We start from the raw sequence: 22347 nt of genomic DNA, 5'->3' as shown, positions 1-22347 counted from the left end.
CAGAGGATGTAATTTTTTATGATAATGTTCTTCAAATTGCTCCACTAAAAACGAAAGCCATTTGATACAAGCAGTCATCCAAGTTACAAACAGTTATGCTGATTTCATTTTATTCCATCAATATTCTTCTCGTCCAAATTATCCTGGATTTTGACGCCAGCTCAGAATTCCCAAATCGATTGGTTGTAGGTAGAGCGAGGGAGTCAGTCTTCCGTTTGGTAGTTTTTGGTATAGCTCTGGTGGACCTGATTTATTTTTTGTTCCAACTTTCTAACATCAAATGGTGGACGACACCTTTTCGTGTATTTTATTACATCTCTGTCCATGCGTTTGACCTGTAGACCTAGCCTACGTTAATGGACATGGTGCAATTCGGATTGCATAGTGATTTTTGAATCAAAAAATATACAATATGTTCTTGTTTTTAGCAGTACGCATACCTGAAGCTTTTTGAATATCCGTCAAAGGTTATTTCTCTTTGGTTTCAAAATAACCATAACCTCTGTCAGTGTCTTCTTTTGATTTGTAATATCAATTTCTTACAAGAATCCTTCTGTGACGTATTTGGTATTGTGGTTCTCGAAGTTTTCTCACAACAGGAGAATGAGAACCAAAACCGCGTATCATTTACTTAAGAATTTGAGGTGATCAAAGAATATTATTTGTGTATGTATTTCATTAGGTCGATATGCCTCATGATCGTTAAAATATTCAAGGTCGGTATAAACATAAATAACCATTATGCTTTTTTTAAGTATCGCATATATATATATATATATTGTACATTTTACTACTAAATCCACAATAAAGAAATATTGTTTATAAAAAAACCCCATCAAAATGTGAGGGACAAGTTCTTAACACATTATACCCATTGTTTTATTGTATAACGCAGTCCATGTCAAATTATAAAATCTAACACGTTTACACATTACATGGTGTTAGATTGTATTATGTAATATTATTACTTAATCCATAAAATCAGACCAACAATCCCCTCCTATCACCACCGTGTCCTTAACGTGTACATGGGTTACTCAATGTTCACTTGCGGATATCATAAAATAATATGTAAAATCCTTGACTAATCAACAAAATGATAAGATAATATAGAAAACGTGTTAATCAAGGCCACGCCTGTAACCAATTAAATTGATCACCTGTTCCGAAAATTCCCCAATATCTGAACAAAGTACCTGATAGCCTTTTTGGCCGACAAGACTCCGTGTTATTTCATTAAGTTAATATGAGAATTTTGAAGGAGAATCGGGTTTTCATCCCACAAGATAGATTTTAAAAATGCATCCAAGCGAGACATAATTATAATTTCGGGGAAGACGTACATTTAGTGTGTTAAAAAGTGATTTCAACATTGAACAAATCATCCTTCAATAGATTCTACATTTTCTTACAGATATTCAAAATTGCACTCTCTATGCCCTGTTGATAAATAACGATTTATTTTCGTCATTCGACCGGTATATACAAAATGGAATATTCACTATAGGTCAGTATTTTGTACTTCTTAAGTTATTTTTTGTGGTAAAACGGGAAATTAAATTTGAATTTATGTTGATCATTTCAGGAAAAGTTGCGTAATCTGTCTGTGAATGACCACGTCAAGATGACACCACCATCAGATAACGTTCAACAAAGATAACGATGCATGAAGTCACATAAAATACAAAGGTGAGTTGATATCTTAAAATTTTCCATTCATCTCCAAATTTCCCTTTCAGTATACATGTACCATAGTATATCCTTGATAACCTGGTCTACATATTCCGCTTCATGCTGTCATCAAAAATATTATCGCATGATATCGAAAGATAATTTGGGGGCACCCCATTTTTTTTCTTTCGTGGTTATTAAACAAAATTGCTATTGAGCTGCCCAATTGCCCTGAAATGGTCTTGACAATGTGTTCTTTATCGATGAGAGAGGTTAATGAGGACTAAAACGACAATGGTGCTTGCGGTCCAACATCTTCAATTAAATTGGTCTCTTTTATGTGGGTCATTTTCCTCATATGTGATGTGAGGACTACAAATAACACCATGAAACTCGTCTAATAAATAGTATATTATTATTTTATAAAAACAACTAGGATTATGTCATTTATACAGTTAGTTTTTGTTATAAGAATATTGGAGAACGAAACTATTGATTCAAACAATGAGCATTTTCTAATCTGTAACCAAACGTCCATGGTTGGTGTAAAACTTTAACTTCACATATTCGAAGCTGAAAGGAAAAAAAGGGGTTAAAATGAACTCAAGTATTCAAGTATTTTAATACAAAAACTGAAAACGACAACTTGTGTTCTAAGCAAATTAGTACATAAGAAACTAACCTCTCACAAATTGCAGAATAGATGTAAAAAAATGAAAAGTATCCAGCCGACCATTTTCCTTCAATTTCTTAATGAAGTTCTTATTCCACCCTGGCCTGTACATTTGGGAGAATTAAACCTTTCACTCCCCCAACACCCAGTAACGAAAGCTTTTGAAATTGTCGGTTCTGCAGTGGGAAATCATGACCCCTGTTCAACAGAGTCCACTAATTTCACTCACAATCCTTAACATAAGTGAACACTGCTTAAACTCAGTGTCAGTGACTTCTGTTAAATAGTGACTAGTTACCTTTCAACCACTATCCATGAGAAGGAATACTTACAGGACCACCTATTTGTGGAGGACATTGTTGATCAGTAGCATCATTATAAGCTGGAGTGTTGGGACAAGTTGACTCCTGCAGCATCAGATTCATTCTATATTCCCAACCACTGAAACTCTACAAGACAGGGTATTATACAGTTGATGATTACTAAGACCTATTTTCTTTTGTTAGGTCTTCCAAGAGCACTGGACATTAAAGACAGCTCTATTAATTGAATTTTATTTTGTAATATTTTATTTTGGTTTAACTATGAATGGGACGTTGCTTTTTGATTCTTCGATGTCGGCTCTTCCTATCATTGCGAAGCAGAAGCAGAATTCGCCAAGCGTTGGATTGTTCACCCACCAACAGGGAACGTGAGCTGGGTTTAGACCGTCTTGAGACAGGTTAGTTTTACCCGTATTAAATAGCAGTCTAATGGGATTTGTGTGCTAGATCGCTTTTATTCTGTGTGAGTTGGTATTCTTGAAGTTTTAGTACATCGTTCAAGTACCTGCGAGTTGTCATGGTAGTGTAAGATTTCCGTAGTTTCGATGTTTTTGATTTTGTATCGGGTAAATTCCAGAGTGTCTAATAAACTACAAAAACAAACCTTTTGCCTTGGATTATGGATATTCACCAAAACGTATCTATATGAATTTGGTTTCCTGTTTTGTTCATTGATTTTATTAACAGCAAAACCAGCAGCAGCTTTCATGTCTTGAGTCTGATTGGCAATAGCTTGTGATGCTGGTTTGGTAAATAATGATGTATCTATTAACACATACAATGAATATTGGTCTTTTCATACAAGACTCAATTTACAAACAATGGTTTAAAGTGTTGATGTGAAGTGTTGTGGGAAGCATACAAATTTAAATATTTTTGGGGCTAAGAGAGGATTTCTAGTTCACATGTTGAAGATGAAGTCGATACAGCTGATACTTCATCAAGGATCTAATTCCTAAATGGATATTGTCTTTGTATCTGAGAGTGGAGGGTCTGAACTGAAATGTGCTACACATCAACAGATATACTGAAAAGGAGCCGAGATCACTTGCTCTTATAAGGTAAAGTCAATTAAGCTAGATCAATACTACTATTAGATTAGCCTTAAGATGCAAACAACTTACTTGTAGAAAATGCGTGTGTTGAACAATGCTGAGTTTTCAGTTTGTATGATAACAACAAGGGTACACGTTCCACTTCTATATAACATGTCTTAGTCTGAAATAAACAGATAAAACAATCAAACATCGTTGCGCCGAAATTCTCACGAAGAATAAAGATCTTATACTGATGATTCTGTTCTAGATCATTGGACAGACATCGCTTGTATTTTCGAACATTGTGTTATCCCTGAAAATGTATGTCCACGCGGATCTTCTATAATGCTTTCAAGATAGACGTACACTCACCGTAGCTTTGTTTTGTGGTGGACACTGGGTTGTATTAGCATTGATATATTGATCTATATTTTGACAAGTTGATTCTACTAAATCAATTTCCATAGAATATACCATTCCACCAAGGAACTGAAACAATCAACATATTCATTTTGATAAACTTTTTGAAAGTAAGTCTCGATATTTCTGCTTCGTTCTGAACTAATGATTGTGTCATGAGCGAAATTCAAATTGATCCGCCTTTAAGTAAGTTCATTGTTACTAACCCATCGTCATGCAAACTACTAATTATTGCTTTCTGAGAGTATATTTACAAGACTTTATTTATACTGTAAGTAGCAAGAAAGATTTAAATCCCATTTTCCCACCCTCATATGATACAGATCTCGATTTTACGACTACTGGGATTTTGTAGTTGTTTTGCTTATTAAATGAAACTGGTGTTCACGCCTGTTTTTCTTTGCCGTTTAATTGGATAAGCCAAGTTTTGGAAAAGATTTTGAGGTTCGTCAGACCTATATACAGAAAACTGTAAACTTAAAAGATTTGTAATGGAATACAATTACCGCTTGTTGTGCATTTCTAACATTTGTTAACGTATACCATTTAGGATCGATAATGTTGGGCTCTTGTCTTATTTGCATATTAATATCTTGGGCTGCGAATCTTGCAGCATCCATGATTTCTGGCGTGTCTGGGGTGACTTGAGGTACACCAGTATTGGTAGCGGGTGGTACTTGTTGCTGTAGTGGTGTATTTGGTGGAATATTATTTGGTCCTATGATGAATTTGAGTATGAATTTAAACAATTGGAGCTTTTGATTTAAAGCCATCCTAAATACTACGTTCAGTTAACAAAACAATACAAGATTTGAACGACATATAGAAGTGAGGAGCACATATAACAAAACACCAGACAATATTATGGAATATAACACACTTCTTTAATAAGGTTGGGCACATGATAAATACAAAGCTGCTTTGGCGAGTCGTATCAATCAAGAAGCAGTTATGAAAGCTGTTTTCCCAACGATCTACTGATAGATATAGTGTCTTTCTAATGATAGGACTAATCCTTTTTTGAACCTGATTCAAAACAATAAAATGACCATACCTGGCTGTGTTCGTGAATTTAACATACAGTCTAACTTGTCTAGTTGTAGTCCAGGTATATTTGGTTGGTCCAATACCTCTATTCTGCAAATTCGTACCTGAATAAATACAATGGATATCTTCGATTTAGTACTTACCGAGCTTCTTCATCATAACGGACTTGATCGTGTACCCGATTGAATTTATAATAATGGTCAAGTTTAAATAGGTAGCGAACGCCACCTTAAACTTTTTAATATCCGACAGTTGAGGGATTCTTATTATCACACCGCTAAGCAACTCTTGGTTTATTGTCCCCCCTTTGGTACAATTGGCTGTTTTTCCGGGCAGGCGGAAATTAATTCTAGGACTCGCTAGCAGATCATTTCACATCACCATGTCATAATAAATTTCAATCTCGTGCTCGGTCTGCAACTTTAAATACATTAAAACTTACCCTTCCACCGTTTATCTCCGGACATTGTAAGTTACTTGCGTCAAAACTACTTTCAATATTTTGGCATGTTGACTCATCCATGATAATCTCCATTTTGTACACCCAACCTCCAGAAATCTATAATCAATAAAACGTGATTGAACACGTCCTAGGTAATCATTAAAAAAAGATTCTGAATTGTTTTATGGGTGTATGTGACCTTTAACGCACTTTGACCAGTGATATTAAATGTAAGTTAAAATGAAAGTAGCAATTCAAAATTGTATTGAATTAAACATTTTTGCAACCAGAATTTCAGGTAAGCACTACCTGCGCAAACAGCTTTCATCTGTATTTGGGATATTAAGAATGACCTAAACTGATAACAAAACTGTACGAGTGCAACTATCGATTGTAGGAATAAATAAAGATTACAAAAATGCCTTTCTGAACGTTGTAATCACCCCGCATTTAAATAGTTTTGTGTCCAACTTACAAGTTCTTGTCTGGTTGCATTAGATATATCAACAAGCGTAAACCAGCTCTGTTCAATTGATTTACTTCTGGTATTAATTTCATTGGCGGCGAAATTGGCAACATCGATAACTCTGGGAGAGCCTTGAGACGAACCAGCACTTGCTCCATTAGTACTACCTGAAACTGCTCCCATTGATGCAGATTGGGCGTTCACTCGTGAATTCAGCCCGAGTTGTGCAGTTGCTGAATTGGTGTTCGGCAGTGAGCCTTGATTTAAGTTATTGGATGTTTGCGCTGTTGATCCCATATTAGCCATACCGTTTGGTGGAATCCCGGTATTGGTATTAACTCCTGCTTGTGTTAATGCAGCACTAGGAGCAGATGCACCTGTTGCTACACCTGATGATGTCCCTGCACCAGTGAGAGAAGCAGGAGAGAAGCCTGATCTTAACTGACCACCAGTAGAACTTCCAGAAGAAACGATATTGGCGGCTGCAACTTGAGAAGCCGAAGATTTGACAGGATTACTTAAAACTGCCCCTGTTATGATACTTGAAGCAGTTTGAGCTGGTTGTAAACCAGATATAGACATTGATTGTTGTTGTGTTTGTTGCTGGACTGTTGGACCCTGTACCACTGTAATAGAGTGAAAGGTAAAGACAACTACGTATACATGTGAAACTTTGTTGTGAAACTTTGTCAAAATTACTCTATTACTCTTATAATACGTAAATTTATCCCGCCGATAATTCCTTTTGTTGAGCGTGATTTGAGTAAAACGTGTCATATAACAAATACATAAATGGATTGGAGAGCAGTAACAATTGCTTACAAATTGTTTCCAGAAAAAATATTTTAGAAGGTGATTTTGAAAATTACCAAGTGTGAAGTAAGCAGCGTTATAAAATTTTTAAATGTGTTTGTCAACAAATGTTTGAAGAAACGCTACGTTCTGGACGATCACCAATATTACGAATGTAAAAACATCTTGGTCTTACCTGATGTTTGTGATTGTTGACATGTAAAACTTAATAATTTATCTTCTACATTGAACGATTCATGCCACATTTTAACTGAACACACCTTTTTCTGAAAAAATAAAGTAATTCTGATATGTAATTTGAAATGAAAAGTCATTGTGAGATGCTTTCTTTTGTACTGGGCACAGAGAAAACTCCTATTCCTTCAAGGACATACGCCCTTGAATGGTCTTGTTGATTATATTAAACCAATGTACATGTAGTAATGTCCTTGGAGACGTTTTGGTTCATTGTCAATCAAGCATTGTATAGAGTGAATGCCTAAATTAAGACATATATTACTAACCAGACCACCTGTGCTGGCTGGACATCTCGAGCTTGAAGCACCGACATTAGCAGCTACATTTAAACAATTCGATTGAGATAAAACTAGGTTCATGTCAATTATGGATCCACCAACATTCTAAAAAGCAAAAAAAAAAATTATCCTTTGATTTACATATATAGTTGCTGGCTGAAGGAAAGTCCATAAAATTTTAGCGTTTTAGAACGCATCCACGTGGTATTTTTACCAAAAAGTACCTGACCTTAATATCACTTAACCGTCTACGAAAGCATTCACAGCAAGACAACTTGATTCTAGTACATGGGTTATCAATCTCCGGTGTAATTTGTACCGGCAACCTTCTAGGACTAAGGTCAAGTACACGGCCAGGCAATATCCAGAGATCTGTACAGAATGTTTCAGGAGACATCATTAGAAGCAGGGAAAGGTCAATATATATAATTAACCTGTATTTGTGGGTCTTGAATTTCTACCAGCGTGTACCATTTATTATCATTGGCATTATTTTGTCTGGATTGGACATTTATCTCGTTTGTGGCAGTAGTAGCCGCTCTTCTAATTTTTGCATTTTTTTGTGAATTGGTTATATCACTTGACGACGTAGACGTGGTTCCCGAAGCTCCACTGGTTTGAGTTGTTGCAGAATTTTGTTGTGAGGCGGTAGATGACGATACAGATGACTGTACTGATCCTGTAACATAGTTCAGGTGAAATCTGGTTGAATAAATAATCCCTATGCGTAGTATTTTGTATCCATTGAACCTATTCGTCGATATATTTCAGCAATTCAAAATGTTTCAGTTGTAGACTCCAATGGCGTCTTAAAATAATATAATAATGGCTTATAGAGACCACCGAGCATTGTCTAATATTACTAGATAAGGTCAAAATTCTCATGATTTATATCACAGATTTTTTGATAATCGGGATTTTCGATAATTGGCCAGGGAAAGATAATATTTTGAGGGAAAAATAAAGAAGTGAAGGAAGAGTAAAAGGTAGAGGATGGAAGAAAACACTGAGGGAGTAGCAAAACCATGGAAAGAAGAAGTACGGGAAGATCAAGCAGAACTTGAACATCAAGATAAAAAAGGGAAGTTAGAGTTTAAGAAAGGACAGAGGAAGAAGTAACCAAGGGGAAAAGAAAAGTTGCCAAGAAGGGTGAAACATGAGGTAGTATAGAGGTAGGAACAGAATGTTGGAGAATAGAATATTGGTCGGTAGAGAAAAAGAGAGGGTAATGGTGAGGAAGAGAAAAAGAAGAGCAGGTGGGAAATGCTTCGAGTCAAAGGATCTATGAGATATTCTCCATAGTTCCTCATGATTTATGAGACCGTCTGCCTTTGCCCAATATTACTAGTTCTGTCACAGATTCTCATGAAATAATGCAATTTGATTTGATTCGCATATCGTCGGGATCAATTTATATTTGGGCTTATCATTAGAGATATTGACTCAAATTGTGATGAGATACCGCTTAAACTGAACCCTGTCCATCAATCGAAATGTTGGAAATATTGCCTCAATTGAGTCTGACCATTGATGATTTAAGGCTTGATATTGAGTTATGTTTTTGGCCTGCATTTACGTACCCGTACGCATTTGTTGAGGTCTTGGATCACGGCATGTAGAACTTAACAAACTAAACCCTTGTTCTGTGGAATCATACACTACTGATACACTGCATAAGCTGACCTGAAATAAAACAATGAAGCCTCAGAGGACCGTACATGGGATTAAAACTAGAGTTGATATTACATTCTGTCTATACAAAAGAAAATATACTTGTAGTACATGTCAAAACGTGTTTTCTTGTTCCTAATGGATATCAGACCTTCCTTGTAGGCTATGTACTCGTGCACAAAGCAATGTGCATTTATACACTAAATTCAAGTCCAAAACCTCCATGGAAAAAAAATACATTGGAAAGGAAGATTTAGAAAAAAAATATCCATAAAATTTACCAAACTGACTTAAAAACCTAATGAACATCTTACTTTTCCTCCTGGTATTGGTGGACAATGATTAACTGTAGCTCCAGTACTAGCAGCAGTATTAAAACAAGATGACTGTTGTAAATTGATATCCATGTTAATATTAGAACCTCCGTTACCCTAAATTAAGGTACAAAAAGGATATTAAAGCAGAATTTAGGAAAAAGCCCAATTAGTTCGAATTCGGCACTTAAAATTTTGTTTGTTGATATATATAAAGTTTAAATTTTGTGGGATTTATTAGAGGCCAGATACATTTTATTAAAATTGTGTGTAATTGTCTGTAAAAACTAGAACCAACCTGTCTTTGGACGTTACTGATGTCGATTAAGGTGTACCACTTATCTTCAGTTGAGAATTGCTGTCTGCTCTTAGCATTGTAGGCGTTCGTTGCAAAATTAGCAGCAGCCGTTACTTGAGAATCTATTTGGCCGGTTTGTTGGAGATTTACACCAGCAGCAACCGTTGGACCGTTATTGGTTGGTTGACCTCTTGGTATGAACTGTGTTTGTGGTCCACCCAGTCTTTGGCCAGGCACACCAATTTGTCCTTGTCCTGCTATTTGGCCCTGTCCCATTTGACCTGAATTACTTGCTCTAAAATTTGGATTCTGGGGGTTTATTTGAGGTTGTTGGAAAGGTATCCCAGCAGCTTGGAAAGGTATCCCAGCAGCAGTTGTTATACCAGCATTATTGGTTGGTTGACTTCTAGGTGTAAATTGCGTCTGTGTTCCTGTCAATGATATAGTTTGCATTTGGCCAGGTAAATTTATTTGCCCCGGTACTGCAATTTGGCTTCGTCCTGTTTGAACTGAACCACCAACTCTCGAATTTACATTCTGGGGAAGGTTTGTTTGAGGCAACATAGATCCCATTCCACGTAGGTTGATACTACTTCCTGGATTTGTTGGTCCAATGTTTACCCCCGAAATGGGGTTCTGTAACCGATTTGTTTGTGGCAATCGTGGTCCTAAACCAGTAAGGTTTATACTACCAGCAGCATTTGTTGTGCCTGGATTAAATCCCATGGTTGACCCAGGAAACCCGGTGTTTACTTGTACGTTTGTAGTTGCACCAACTTGTGTACCAGTACTTGTTGGAGCTGTGCCGATAGGTTGTTGAGCTTGGAAAAGGTTCTGAGAAGCCCCAATAGATGGTCTTAGATTTTGTTGACCAGCCTGTGTAAAAGCTTGATTTGGTGTAATTTGTTGAGGGTTTGTGCCAATGTTAGCTCTCAGATTTGGTACACTGACAGTAATTGTATTTGGTGATCCCGTATTTGGTGGATTAGTAATTGTGCTCAAATGTCCAGAAGTTGTGAAACTCGGTGGTGAAATCAGGGTAGATGCTTAAACAAAAAAAGAAGGCTGAATCAGTGCAAATAACAAAAACGAAATAAGGGGATTTTTGGTGTTACTGCATTGACCATCTTATCCACGCTTCCGTAATAGAAAGCTTCATATTTTCTGTATTGTTGATGAATGCATTTAACTAGTTTTTCATAATATCTTAATGGCTGATTGGTAGATTTCGTCCTCTGATCTCAACAGTTGGATTTGATACCTCGGAAAAGTAAAATGTCGTTTACTTTCCGGTCATTTATATGCTTAGTAGCAATCCTACCTTGCGTTGCACGACCTTGTGATACAGTTCCAACAGACCCTGAAAATAAATTTTATCGGTTGAAATAAATACAAGGGTGTAAAGCTATTGACATAAAATTGTCCCAGTTCGTAGAAGGCGACCACGCGGACCACAGCAGTTAAGTGGACGTTCATTTGGCATTTCATAATTGTTACTGAGCAAAAGGTACTGGTATTTTAAAACTGCCACCAAAGATGATAAAACAGTGTGTAATACCTTGTGTGTTTTGTTGTTGCTGCTGATATTTTTGACAGTTATACTTTGTTAAACGATAACCCACTCTTGTAGGAGTATATGTTACTACAACGGAACATAGTTGCGACTGAAATAATGACAAAGGCAATTGTGATTTTAATGTGATTTACAACAAAGTTTGAGGAACTAGATATTGATAGTATTCATTTTAACAAAAATCCATTTTATTGAATATTTGCTGATGACATATTTTGAATCTAATCACGAAGTATAGTCTGGGAAAAGAATGTATTTTTGTTGACTTACGTCACTGCCTGGTGCAGGAGGACATCTTGATGGTGAAGCATTGATATATGCAATGGCATTAGGACAGTTTGATTCTGATAACAATATATCCATATTGTAAACCATGTTATTACTTGTCTACAAGGAAGAATTACGAATTATGTCACATATACGATATACAACAATAAACGAAACCCTATGAAGAAAAATATTGTTATTTTAGTTCCATTTTCTCTTGCTGCGAGAGTAGGCTAAAATGACGACGTTAACCTTTACGTTGTGAATAAATGCTTGCTTTTGATCTTAAGAAAACTAACAGAGTACGATATATTACCACAAGGATGGCCTACATCAAAGTCAAACGAAATGAATACGAAAATCCCAACAATTAAACGACTACGTCTTATGCGTCTACGTACCTGCTGTCCGGGATTTCTTACATCCATAAGCGTGTACCACTTTCTCGTACGAGCTTGCTGTCTGTTCTGAGAATTCAACTGGTTGGTAGCAAAGTTCGCAGCATCTCGCAATCCTTGTGAAGGATTAGTAGACCCAGAAGGTGAAACTTGCTGATTATTAACTGTATTCCCTGGTCAAAGAGAAAAACAAAGTGGCTATGATCCCATCAGTTTCCTTCTTCTCAACTGAAACTCTGTTCAATTCAATCCTATAATACTATTTATAGGCGGGTTTGGGCATCTTAGTCCCTATCAACACAGAGATGGTACGGTTACTCTTGTAGTATATGATGGTATGCCAAGAGAGATACTAAACCAAAATCTTTGAGAGCTGTAGAGCTGTTTTGGATTATCAGTATATCATCTATATATTTTTCCCGGAGATGGATGAGTTGGCTTAAATCTAGTCTTCTTATTTATGAAGAAACGTAAAGATTTCAAGATTTTGTCTGGATCGAATGTTTTTTTTTTAACTCACCAGTCTGAGCAGTACCTATCTGGTTTGATACAGCATTGGCAGGGGAACAGTTTGAATTCTGCAACCGGAAGTTGAGAGACATAGGTTGTTGCCAGACTGTCACTGAACATCTCATAACCTGTTAAATTACAATAAATGTCAGTTACAAGATTTTCCATTTAAAACAATTTCTTTTAAAAGTCTACGTTTATGTCTGAATACTGGAGATTTAGTACAATAGAATAATATATAACAGATACGAATTACTTAGAAAATCAGTATCAGCTCAAATAAAAAAAAAAAAATTACACCAAGCTTCTGAGCAGATTCAAAGAAACTGGTGTGTGAAGGCAAACGACCTGCAATAAATGTCGACAAAGTTCAAACTTTCCATGAAAATCTGATCTTTGATTTGTACGTCTCTTTTGGTTTGTTGCCTTTGAACACAAGACATTAAACAAGTTGAAACGTTGCATGAGGCTTTAGAAAGTCATGGTTGGTGGATACGGTGCCGGTCAAAACGATACGATTGTGACTGTTTACTTCAATATCACGAAACCAGTGTTTTAAGAGCAAAGGCGCAATTAACATAAAGCAACTTCAATGACTTACCGCTCCACCATTATAAGGTGGACATTGTGTCTGTGTAGCCCCTTGGTAATTTATGGCATTGGGGCACATTGATTCTGTTAAAATCATATCTAATGTATGGACCAAACCATTCATTGACTGTAAAGAAAAGGTTTTAACGATTTTAATTTTTCACAAGCACACAATTTTTTCTAAAGGTAGGCTATTGATACATGTCATATTATCATATGTGCCATAAGTGGCGGTGACATAGCTCATTCGGAAGGGAGTTAGATTGTGGTCTGCCGGGTGATAAGGTGTCACAGGTTCAAGTTTAGAAATTGTCTGATGCCAATACTGCTGCTTCCGAAAGTCGTTCAACGTCGACATAGCTACTAATCATTCAGAAGGTGAAACACGAGAAGAGGTCACTACCTGTGTGTTTGAGTTTTGTATCATTGTTAATGTGTACCATCTTGCACCACCTTTTTGTCTGTTTTGCTGGTTCAAAGTATTAACAGCGAAATTAGCAGCTGCAGCGCTCTGTTGTTGTTGTGGACCGGGGTTTCGTCTTATAGGCCCCGTCAGCTGTCCGTTTAACCCTGAAGCGATATCAAGACTTTTGATGAACGTTAATTCTTTAGGTAATAAACTTAAATTCCACAATATGCATTCAATGGTTTCACAACCTCATACCAAAATTATGTCTAAAACAGCATTATCTGTGTGGAGCCTACAGAAGGAATTCATGATGACTAACCAGTCGGTCCACAATACAGTATAGTGCAATATTAACTAGAATCATCGTCAATTGCTGTATCAAAGATTTTGATGGACATTGCTTTATAATGAACCGTTTTCTTTATTACGAGGAATCGATTGATAAATTAGATTGATTAAGTAACATAATTCTTTTACACTGTTGTATGCTAATGCTAATAATATATGGATCCATCACGTAAGAAACAAACTAAGGAAGTTGAGTGAGTGAGGGAGGGATTGGAATATAAACATCTTTTCACCTCGCCCAATGGATGTAAAAACAACAAACAGTATCTATTAAATATCAGGAAGAATCTGTAAAACTGGGTGTATATTGTCCTACATAAACAATGATATATCGATGACAAGACTACATTACTTACATCATTTATTTTTTGTGTAGGATTTTTTTTTCACGTTTTCCATAATTTGATTCACACATCAATCAAATTTTTAATGTCAAGCCATAAAAGATTCAGTTTGTTGCTCCAGTTATTTTTGTTTGGGATTGAAACACAAATATAGTGCCGTAAGTCTTCGAGTTTCAAAATGTGGTTCATTTCCGATCCTTATCTGGTCCATTTGTATAGACCCCCCAAGACATGCTTAAAGAAATGATAGATAAAGATTGTATACAGAAAAAAATACTCAATAATTTAGTTTCAATTTAGTTTTTTTTTTATTTTAAGACTTACAGGTTCGAATACAGCCAATTTATTCAAAAAATTGTCATATACTTTGGACTTTTGGAAAATGGATTTTTTTTTCTTCTTTTTGTACGGATTGTTATAATACTACTGTTCGATTCCACCCAAATTTGATAGATCTGTTTCATATACGTGGATGTAAAACACGGGCAAATCGATCTATTCACGAAAATGTTGACTTGGTGATTTGTATCATTCTTTTAAGAAACGTCTTATGAAATACCTTATAAATAAAGTCTGCATCTGAATATAACATTTTATAATATGGGATGAAGACAAATCTTTCAAAACACGGTTATTTTGAGATCGTTGGATAATGATAACTGTCAGACGCTTGAGCAATGAAACAGTTATCATTTGAAGTGGCTTGACGTTTATAAGTACAACTGCCTATTTTTCAAGATGTAGTCGGGTCTTACTCGGGTATTTGTGTTTAAACCGTGTAATAAACTTAAATGTATCACCTTTTAAACAACAATCTCTCGAGTACCTTTACAAGAAGGTGAATTGAGATCATTAGTTGCTATAGTTGGATATTCTTTTAATTCGATTAAAGGAGATAGTGTACATTTCATGAAAATCTCAGAAGTGATTGGTTAAATGATTTGTGCTGACATAATATAAAGAGAATAAGACAACACCAAAAATGTAATTTTGAATATCCTATCCAAGATGGTCCCAAAAATATAAATGAAATAATGAAGTCTAGAATAATGTAACTTTCTGAATATCAACGAATATGCCAATAAACAGCTGTTTTTTTATATTAACCGGTCTCAGTATTTGACAGCCTTGGTGATGTTTAAAAAAAAAACGACATACATACCTACAATTTTCAATAAAATGAACAAATACGTCAAGTATAGTTCCATTGTTAATGGATGAATTTAAAAAAAAAATCCCAAAGGCACAGTTCAGAAAGTTTGTAGGAAATTGTCACAAAGATACAGATGGTAGTTCGTGACGTGAGGCTTTCTTGTTGAATAAATTCAGGTGAAAACATGAATATTAATATTACTATAAATGTCATAAAATGATGGTTAATGACGAAACTTGTCAAAACTTTCTGAGGTGTCGATTGATAAATTGAGTGATCATGTCTTGGTATAGACTAAATGACGTATTATAGGTTAATTAAAACCTGTGTCATATTTGGGCGTATGTTTTTTTGATTTTACTTTGGGTCACCAATTTCGGAGCATAACATACATAATACTTTAGTGCGTATTGGGCGTATGTGAATGTGATTTTACTTTGGACCACCAATCTCAGGGAATAACATACAATTTAGTGCGTATTGGGCGTATGTGAATGGGATTTTGCTTAGATTAAATAATTTTAGGGTATAACAGAATTTATTGCATGAGATTGAATGTAGCATTGAAAACATGTTCAGTTGCGTCTTGTGGGCCGCGTTTCATGGGGTAATATGTTTTGTCTCATTCATCAGTAAAATTTGGTGTATTCTTTCACTCGACTCCGAAGTATTTCCCCCTAGAATTATATTGCTCAAATAATTGCTATTTCTAAAAGTCTAATAACAGATCTCTAGATGGAATAGTGAAATATTTAAATGGACCAGTATATCGATACTTTATTCCGACTTACTGGAACACCAATTGCCAATCTGCGACTTAATTTTTAATACGCCACTTCTTCTAAATAGTTGGCAGTGATGCAGATTTGAGGGAAACCGAAACCCTGATGATTGCTCGGCAGTGGAAAATTGAAAAAGGATAGGCTAACAAAGTACTATAAGATTTTGACGTGGATGATGATGGGCATTATTTTTCCATCAATTTATAAGTTGTTTTGCATTGCACCTCCTTCATCATATTTGAACAACCATCTATCTCGATGTAAGCAACTTTTTGGACCAATGCTTTGCCAGTGTGTTCTTGGAACACGCTTAAACTGTTTCCGTTCTAATCACAAAAAAGATCATTTACCGTATTACGAAGGGACAATTCGTAGAGGAGGGAAATATTTTAATTACACACTATATAGTTATCTCCCTTCAGTAATAACTTTCCGTATTATTTCAATTTGAAAGAATGTACATTGATTTTAGGTGTATTTACAGTCAATCTTAGCTTTTCGTACAAGGTTGGTTCCCTTTCCACATTACTTCCTCTGTGTCAAAGTTCCGTTTCGATTTATGAAACATCGTGAGTATGTAGATCATGTATTATAATATTTATATAGTATATCGTAAGGTGTAAATACCGATATACACGAAATCAACAGCTAATTATAACAACAATAGATACGAGAATGTATTTTATCTCGTCATTTTAAGTAACGAACGATTTATCAAGCTAGAAGGACAATCTGGCTTACGACAGAATGAAGTATTCCCGTGGAATGCTCTTCCCTTCATGTTCAATGCTTCCAGATTTCAACTAATTTGCGACGTCTATTGGTTTCTCTTAAATTCCACAGTGGGCTATATTAAGGTTTGTCCACTCCAATGCGGAAAGACACAACAATGTTAAGTCAACAATGCAAGGCTTCCCGATAAACAAACATTAATCTGTTACTGATATTTTTTTTTATCTCATTATCAACTACCAAACCAACAACACAGAATTATCCAAATTAAACAACCGCTGGAAGCGAACGTTAACTTGTCATCTATCTACCTACCGATATATCATATCTCCTGTGATAAATATCTTTTGAATGCATATCGTATATCAGCATTTAAAGCCGTCAACGAAAGATTTAAATAATCCAACATTATATCATATATAATATTATAAACGCTTGGATCGGAGTCCTTGGATACATCAAGATTGTACAAGTAGTTATTTTGTAGCAGAGACGGAATTTTTTTGCAAAGGCATTTGAAATTGCGATTAATTTAAGATATTGAAGACATTGAGACCGTGACAGTCTTTAATAGACGAATGTCATTTGTCTTGAATGTATGTGCTTTTTGTATGGAAATATGAGACTTCCGTTTACTTTCCTTATGCTGTTCTTGTCATATACAGTTTGTTATAGTTGAAGGTTGAATGATTCTAAATTATGAAATAAAATAACAATATTCAGTGGACGTAGTTAACACTCTTTGAGTCAGCCGATTTAAAATATCAAACTATTAATACAAATTCAAAAGTCTATACTTTTTAAGTTTACACATTACTTATGGGATATAGGGATCTAACGAATTGAATTCAAAGAATGAATGATCGCTCTGAACAAGGTCTCAATTTTCACTCAATATATCTTGTGCAAATTTGACTAGAAGTAATGATCAAATGTGGTGTATGTTTACGAAATAAAAACTCAATTCCATAAAGCGCTACGTTTTTTGGTAGATTCTTAAGATTTGAGCTGATGCCTTGTTCCAAAATATTTATAATCGGATTTTGTAATAGCCGCAGATGACCAAGAAATTATAAGCATTAAATTGTATCTGCTCTTTTGCCAAGACAGCATCCTTTTCAACTGTACATCGACCATTTACAAAGGATCCGAAACAAGCAAAGCCAATGCATAACGCATGATATTGCATTTCTGCATTTCCCAATTGCAAACATGAAGTCTCTACTTCATTTCATTTTGTATACCACACTCTTATTAATAATCTTGCATAATGTAACCTTAATTTCTTATCATGTATAATGAATCATACTTAATCATCACTAATATCTTGATTTTCTTTTTAAATAATTTTTGTTTACCGTATGATTGCGTAAAGTCGTAAACAAAAAGATATCAACTTAGGGCGATGTATTTACAAAATTTTGTGGATTAAAGATATTAGCAAAAAAAATAATTTTTTTGTCTCTGGTGTGGACTGACACAACGTTGATCGACATTTTGACACCACGGGCCAAAATTTAATAAACAACTGAATTCAGTCACGTAAAACTAACTTTAAAACCATCAACTGCATTTGATTTTTTTTAGCTCAGACTGTCGTCGCCATTTGTTACAAAATAATAAATGAAAACAGCCGATTCATCTTCTAGCCATTTCTATTTCTGTCCTGAAAAATTTCATTTAGTGGAAAAAAATGACAGTTTGTGTATGGTGAGAGTCTTATGGCCATGCCTTGCAGACCATTCACAGTAGAAGCATTCCCATGACATGCAGAAACGGAGCTTCGCATGTGTAGAGAAGAATCAAGTTGTCAAAATATTTTGCCGGACAATTTCAATTGGCTTTGAAAATATCACACAAGTGTTATCCAAATGCATTAGAAACCTAATATTATGTTGAAAAAACCTCTGGCATACAACGTTGTTTCTAAAGCAGAAAAGCGTCGTGCTCAATATGTTGTGTCCCATTTAACCAACCGGTGTGGTACTGAAGACTGTATCAAAGTGGTAGAAAAATAGTTTAGGGTCCTTGTCCACATCCTGTAACATGCGTTTATTAACCCCCCTCGCCCATCCATTCACCAATACGCATATTTGTAAATTATTGTATTCTCTTTGTAACAAAACTGAAACTTTTGAGTACAATCTGTCTACGTGAGTTTACGTGATCATTGACTGCGGTTTGAATTACGTGCCAACGGATTCATGAAGCGATTTTTGACAGAAATCTTGTGAGAAATGGTTTGTGGTAGGCATAACCGATAAATAACGACCAAAACCTTACACTAGAACAATTGTAAAAAATATTATTTTAGATGTTTTCCCACCCAGTTGGAGACTTATATCACGTGACTACAACTAGCTTTTGATTGTTTTGAAGTTTTTTTAAGTGTAAAAGTTCATATTTATACGAGATTTGCGACAATTTTTCATCATAATTACCACATAGACCGAAGGTAAGTTTTGAAGTAATGTATCATAAACAACGTATACTGATGTATATTATGCAGAAAATTGCACAATTCTTGGATATTGGAAATTACATACGAATTCGATCGCATACTTATGTAGATCAGAAATTCATTGTAAGGATCATGTTCAGGCTGAAATCATGCCAGAGCGTCTCATTGCTCTGGAGGCTGGTGTGCTACAGGACATGTGTTTTTTTTCCATTGTTCATTGGAGGCAGTATTAATGATGATTTATAGTGTATACTTCTACAAAATGACAGTTGATGTTCTTATTCCACTCACATATGATTTGTTTTTCCAAAGTCTGATCGCGAGGGACCGTGAGTACTTATGTCAGTGATATACTTCACAGGGGTTCCAAAGGGCCAAACTCCTCGAGATTCAAGCCATTGGTTGTAATACTTTTCCTGAAACTATCGAGAGTTTTTGCAGCTACTGGTAGCATGAAAAATAAACTAAAAGAGTCTTATAAAACACATTGCAAACGACCCACAAGTCAACGAAGCTATCTATATATTCTTTACCGCAGATGTACATTTCTAATAAAATTATCCTCGTTGTCTCCAGGCTTCAAAATGACGTGCGATGTAACTGGATTAACCGATGCTGAGAAATCAACTATCAGAGATTCTTGGCAGTTGCTGAGCTCAAAGAAAAAGGATAATGGGATGGCATTATTCATGACGTAAGTGTCTTCATTTTAACGAGGTCAGATTCTTGAATCTGTTTATTTTCTGAAATTGTTCTTTAAAGCAATGAAAAATGGCATACAATCGGTTGTTTTAGCAGATGAAACAGCCATTTTACAATGATAACAACTTCAGTTCACAAGGATCCTTTCTACCAGCTGGTCCTTGGCTAAACCTCTTGGAATTGATCTTTTCCTGATTGTTCTAGTGACCGAACTAATTCGACATTGCCGGTAACATAATCTTAATATGTTAAATTAAGATGCAAACTGCTCTTAATATTGATGAAATCTAAAAGTTGGAATGTGATTAACGTTGTTTAAAGTATTGATATTGTCGAAGTCATCTCATTTGTTTTTCTACTCCAGGTTATTTTCTTCATATCCACAATCTTTGCATTATTTCCATGAGTTTGACGGGAAAAGTATTGAGGAACTGCAAGGGATGTCTGATATGAGAGCACATGCCACGGCAGTTATGTATGCTATGGATTCTCTAGTAGATAATCTAACAGACCCCCATTGCATGTTAGGTTTGATCAAGAAAATCTCCAGGAACCACAAAGCCCGGAATATTGGGAAAAAGGATTTTGAGGTAACAAATTACTTGAGGTAACAATAGGGAACGTTTGAGCTGTATAAGACGTGTGTCTCTTCAGGTCACATCTGGTCGGGATTCAAAAGTTAAAAACTGGAAGTCCACTTAATTTTAGCCAAGAGCAATGGACGCTCTGCAATGTTTAACATTGAACTACCAGACGAGCAAGATGTGATATATTTGGCAGCTATACGCAACAATATAATTGTGGCCTATAAATTACAAATTACTATATTTTACACACCAAAACAGGTTTACATTTGTTTATGTTTGGAAATGTCATTTGCCTACAAATACAATCCAAAATGAATGTTTTGAATATTCTCAGGCAGGAAGTGCACGGGCGTTTTGCTGGACTAAATGGTCTTTGGAATAGAGTTTCTATATAAATATGTTTCCTAGATCACAGTTCAGTTATACTAACTTTTACACGTTGACCAAAAGTATTTACTGACTGAATATTAATCTTCCAATGATTTTCCTTTTTAGGAGCTCCGTGCCCTGTTCGGTGGATATCTTGATAAACAACTAGGAGATCAAGCAACCAGTGGAATAAAAGCAGCTTGGGATAAATTTTTAACTGTTTTAAATAACCAAATCGAGAAGGATCAAGCTTAACAACGTTGGGGTATTTTGACTTTGCTTTTGCTTGTGTGCTGCATTATACTGAAAATTGACATTCGTATTAAACTTTTGCTCTGCCTCTCTGAATTGTTGTACATCAAACCATATGGAATGATGAAGTCCTGTGTTAATCAGGTAAAAACTAAAAGTTCCAAAGAGAACTTTTTATAAAAGCGGACAACTGAACGAAGGGCTGTTGAATTTAACCGCATCTTAACCGCTTATGTTTGCAGAGTGCAAAATTGCTTCCAGTATTGTTCGGAAATCGGGTGTGTGCCAATGTAAGAGTGTATTGAAATCATCCTTTCATCCTGAGTCATGTACAATTTTAATAATAACTACCCCGGAACAACTCGAACATTGATGCCTGTTTATATAAAATGAGAAACATTGATAAAGCTTGATGTTTGAGAAGGTTTAAGTAATGTTCCTCATTACGACATATGTTGACTTGTATTTCCCAACTCTCTTCGCTGCAATATAGAATCTCAATGCTCCTCAACCGCTTTGCACGATATGTATGTTTTGTAAAGATTTTAGATTAAATATTTAAAGGTATTTTTTAAGACTTCTTGATATACACCTGTCCACCCCTGTTTTATCATTATGGATACTCAAAATACAAAAGCTACATGACTGTGTTATAATTATTCGCATATTGTAGGCTCATACAAAAACGCTATGATTTATGATAGCAACTTACTTGATTCAAACATGAGAATATTGGCGTAGATTATGTTGTGTATGTTTCAAAACGACACGAAGCTGAAAGCTTACTTTTCTTTTAAAAAGTTTGTTACAACCTATACCGTGACAGAAATGTTCCTGAACTGCTAAATTCTGACCAATACGTACAGTTTTGATATATGTAGTGTTAAAAAAATGGACTCAAAGAATCACCCTTAAATCGTACCTATTGTTTCTGATCTACAACAATTAACAAGGTTCTTTCCAAAGTCTTGTCAGAAGCTGGTTCTGAGTCCTTGATTTCTGGACAACTTTGTGATCGTTGGATAAGTCGTTCATATTTAACGTAGGCATAGTATTGTTTCTGAATGTTCAGATAAGACAGGAAATTTACGTTCTGTAGATTTACAGCAATCCATTAAAATCGACAAAAAATCTCCGTGCAAACTGCATGATGTAGACGTTGTCTACGTTAGTTCCGCT

The 22347-nt window shown here is 35.4% G+C and overlaps 1 protein-coding gene across 1 annotated transcript; it reads left to right on the top strand.

Moving 5' to 3' along the window:
* The first annotated feature begins 1203 nt into the window (after positions 1–1203).
* On the top strand, positions 1204–21734 carry LOTGIDRAFT_231954 (hypothetical protein). Its single transcript, XM_009055375.1, has 6 exons — positions 1204–1507; positions 1586–1689; positions 19176–19252; positions 19835–19952; positions 20325–20550; positions 21043–21734. Exons 4-6 carry the CDS (start codon positions 19843–19845, stop codon positions 21169–21171), a joined length of 465 nt encoding a protein of 154 aa, XP_009053623.1. The 5' UTR covers positions 1204–1507; positions 1586–1689; positions 19176–19252; positions 19835–19842; the 3' UTR covers positions 21172–21734.
* Positions 21735–22347: the final 613 nt, after the last annotated feature.

The sequence above is a fragment of the Lottia gigantea genome (genome assembly GCF_000327385.1).
Source record: "Lottia gigantea unplaced genomic scaffold LOTGIsca_24, whole genome shotgun sequence".
In the NCBI taxonomy this organism is placed as follows: domain Eukaryota; kingdom Metazoa; phylum Mollusca; class Gastropoda; family Lottiidae; genus Lottia; species Lottia gigantea.
This window is presented reverse-complemented; position numbering and strand designations above follow the sequence as displayed.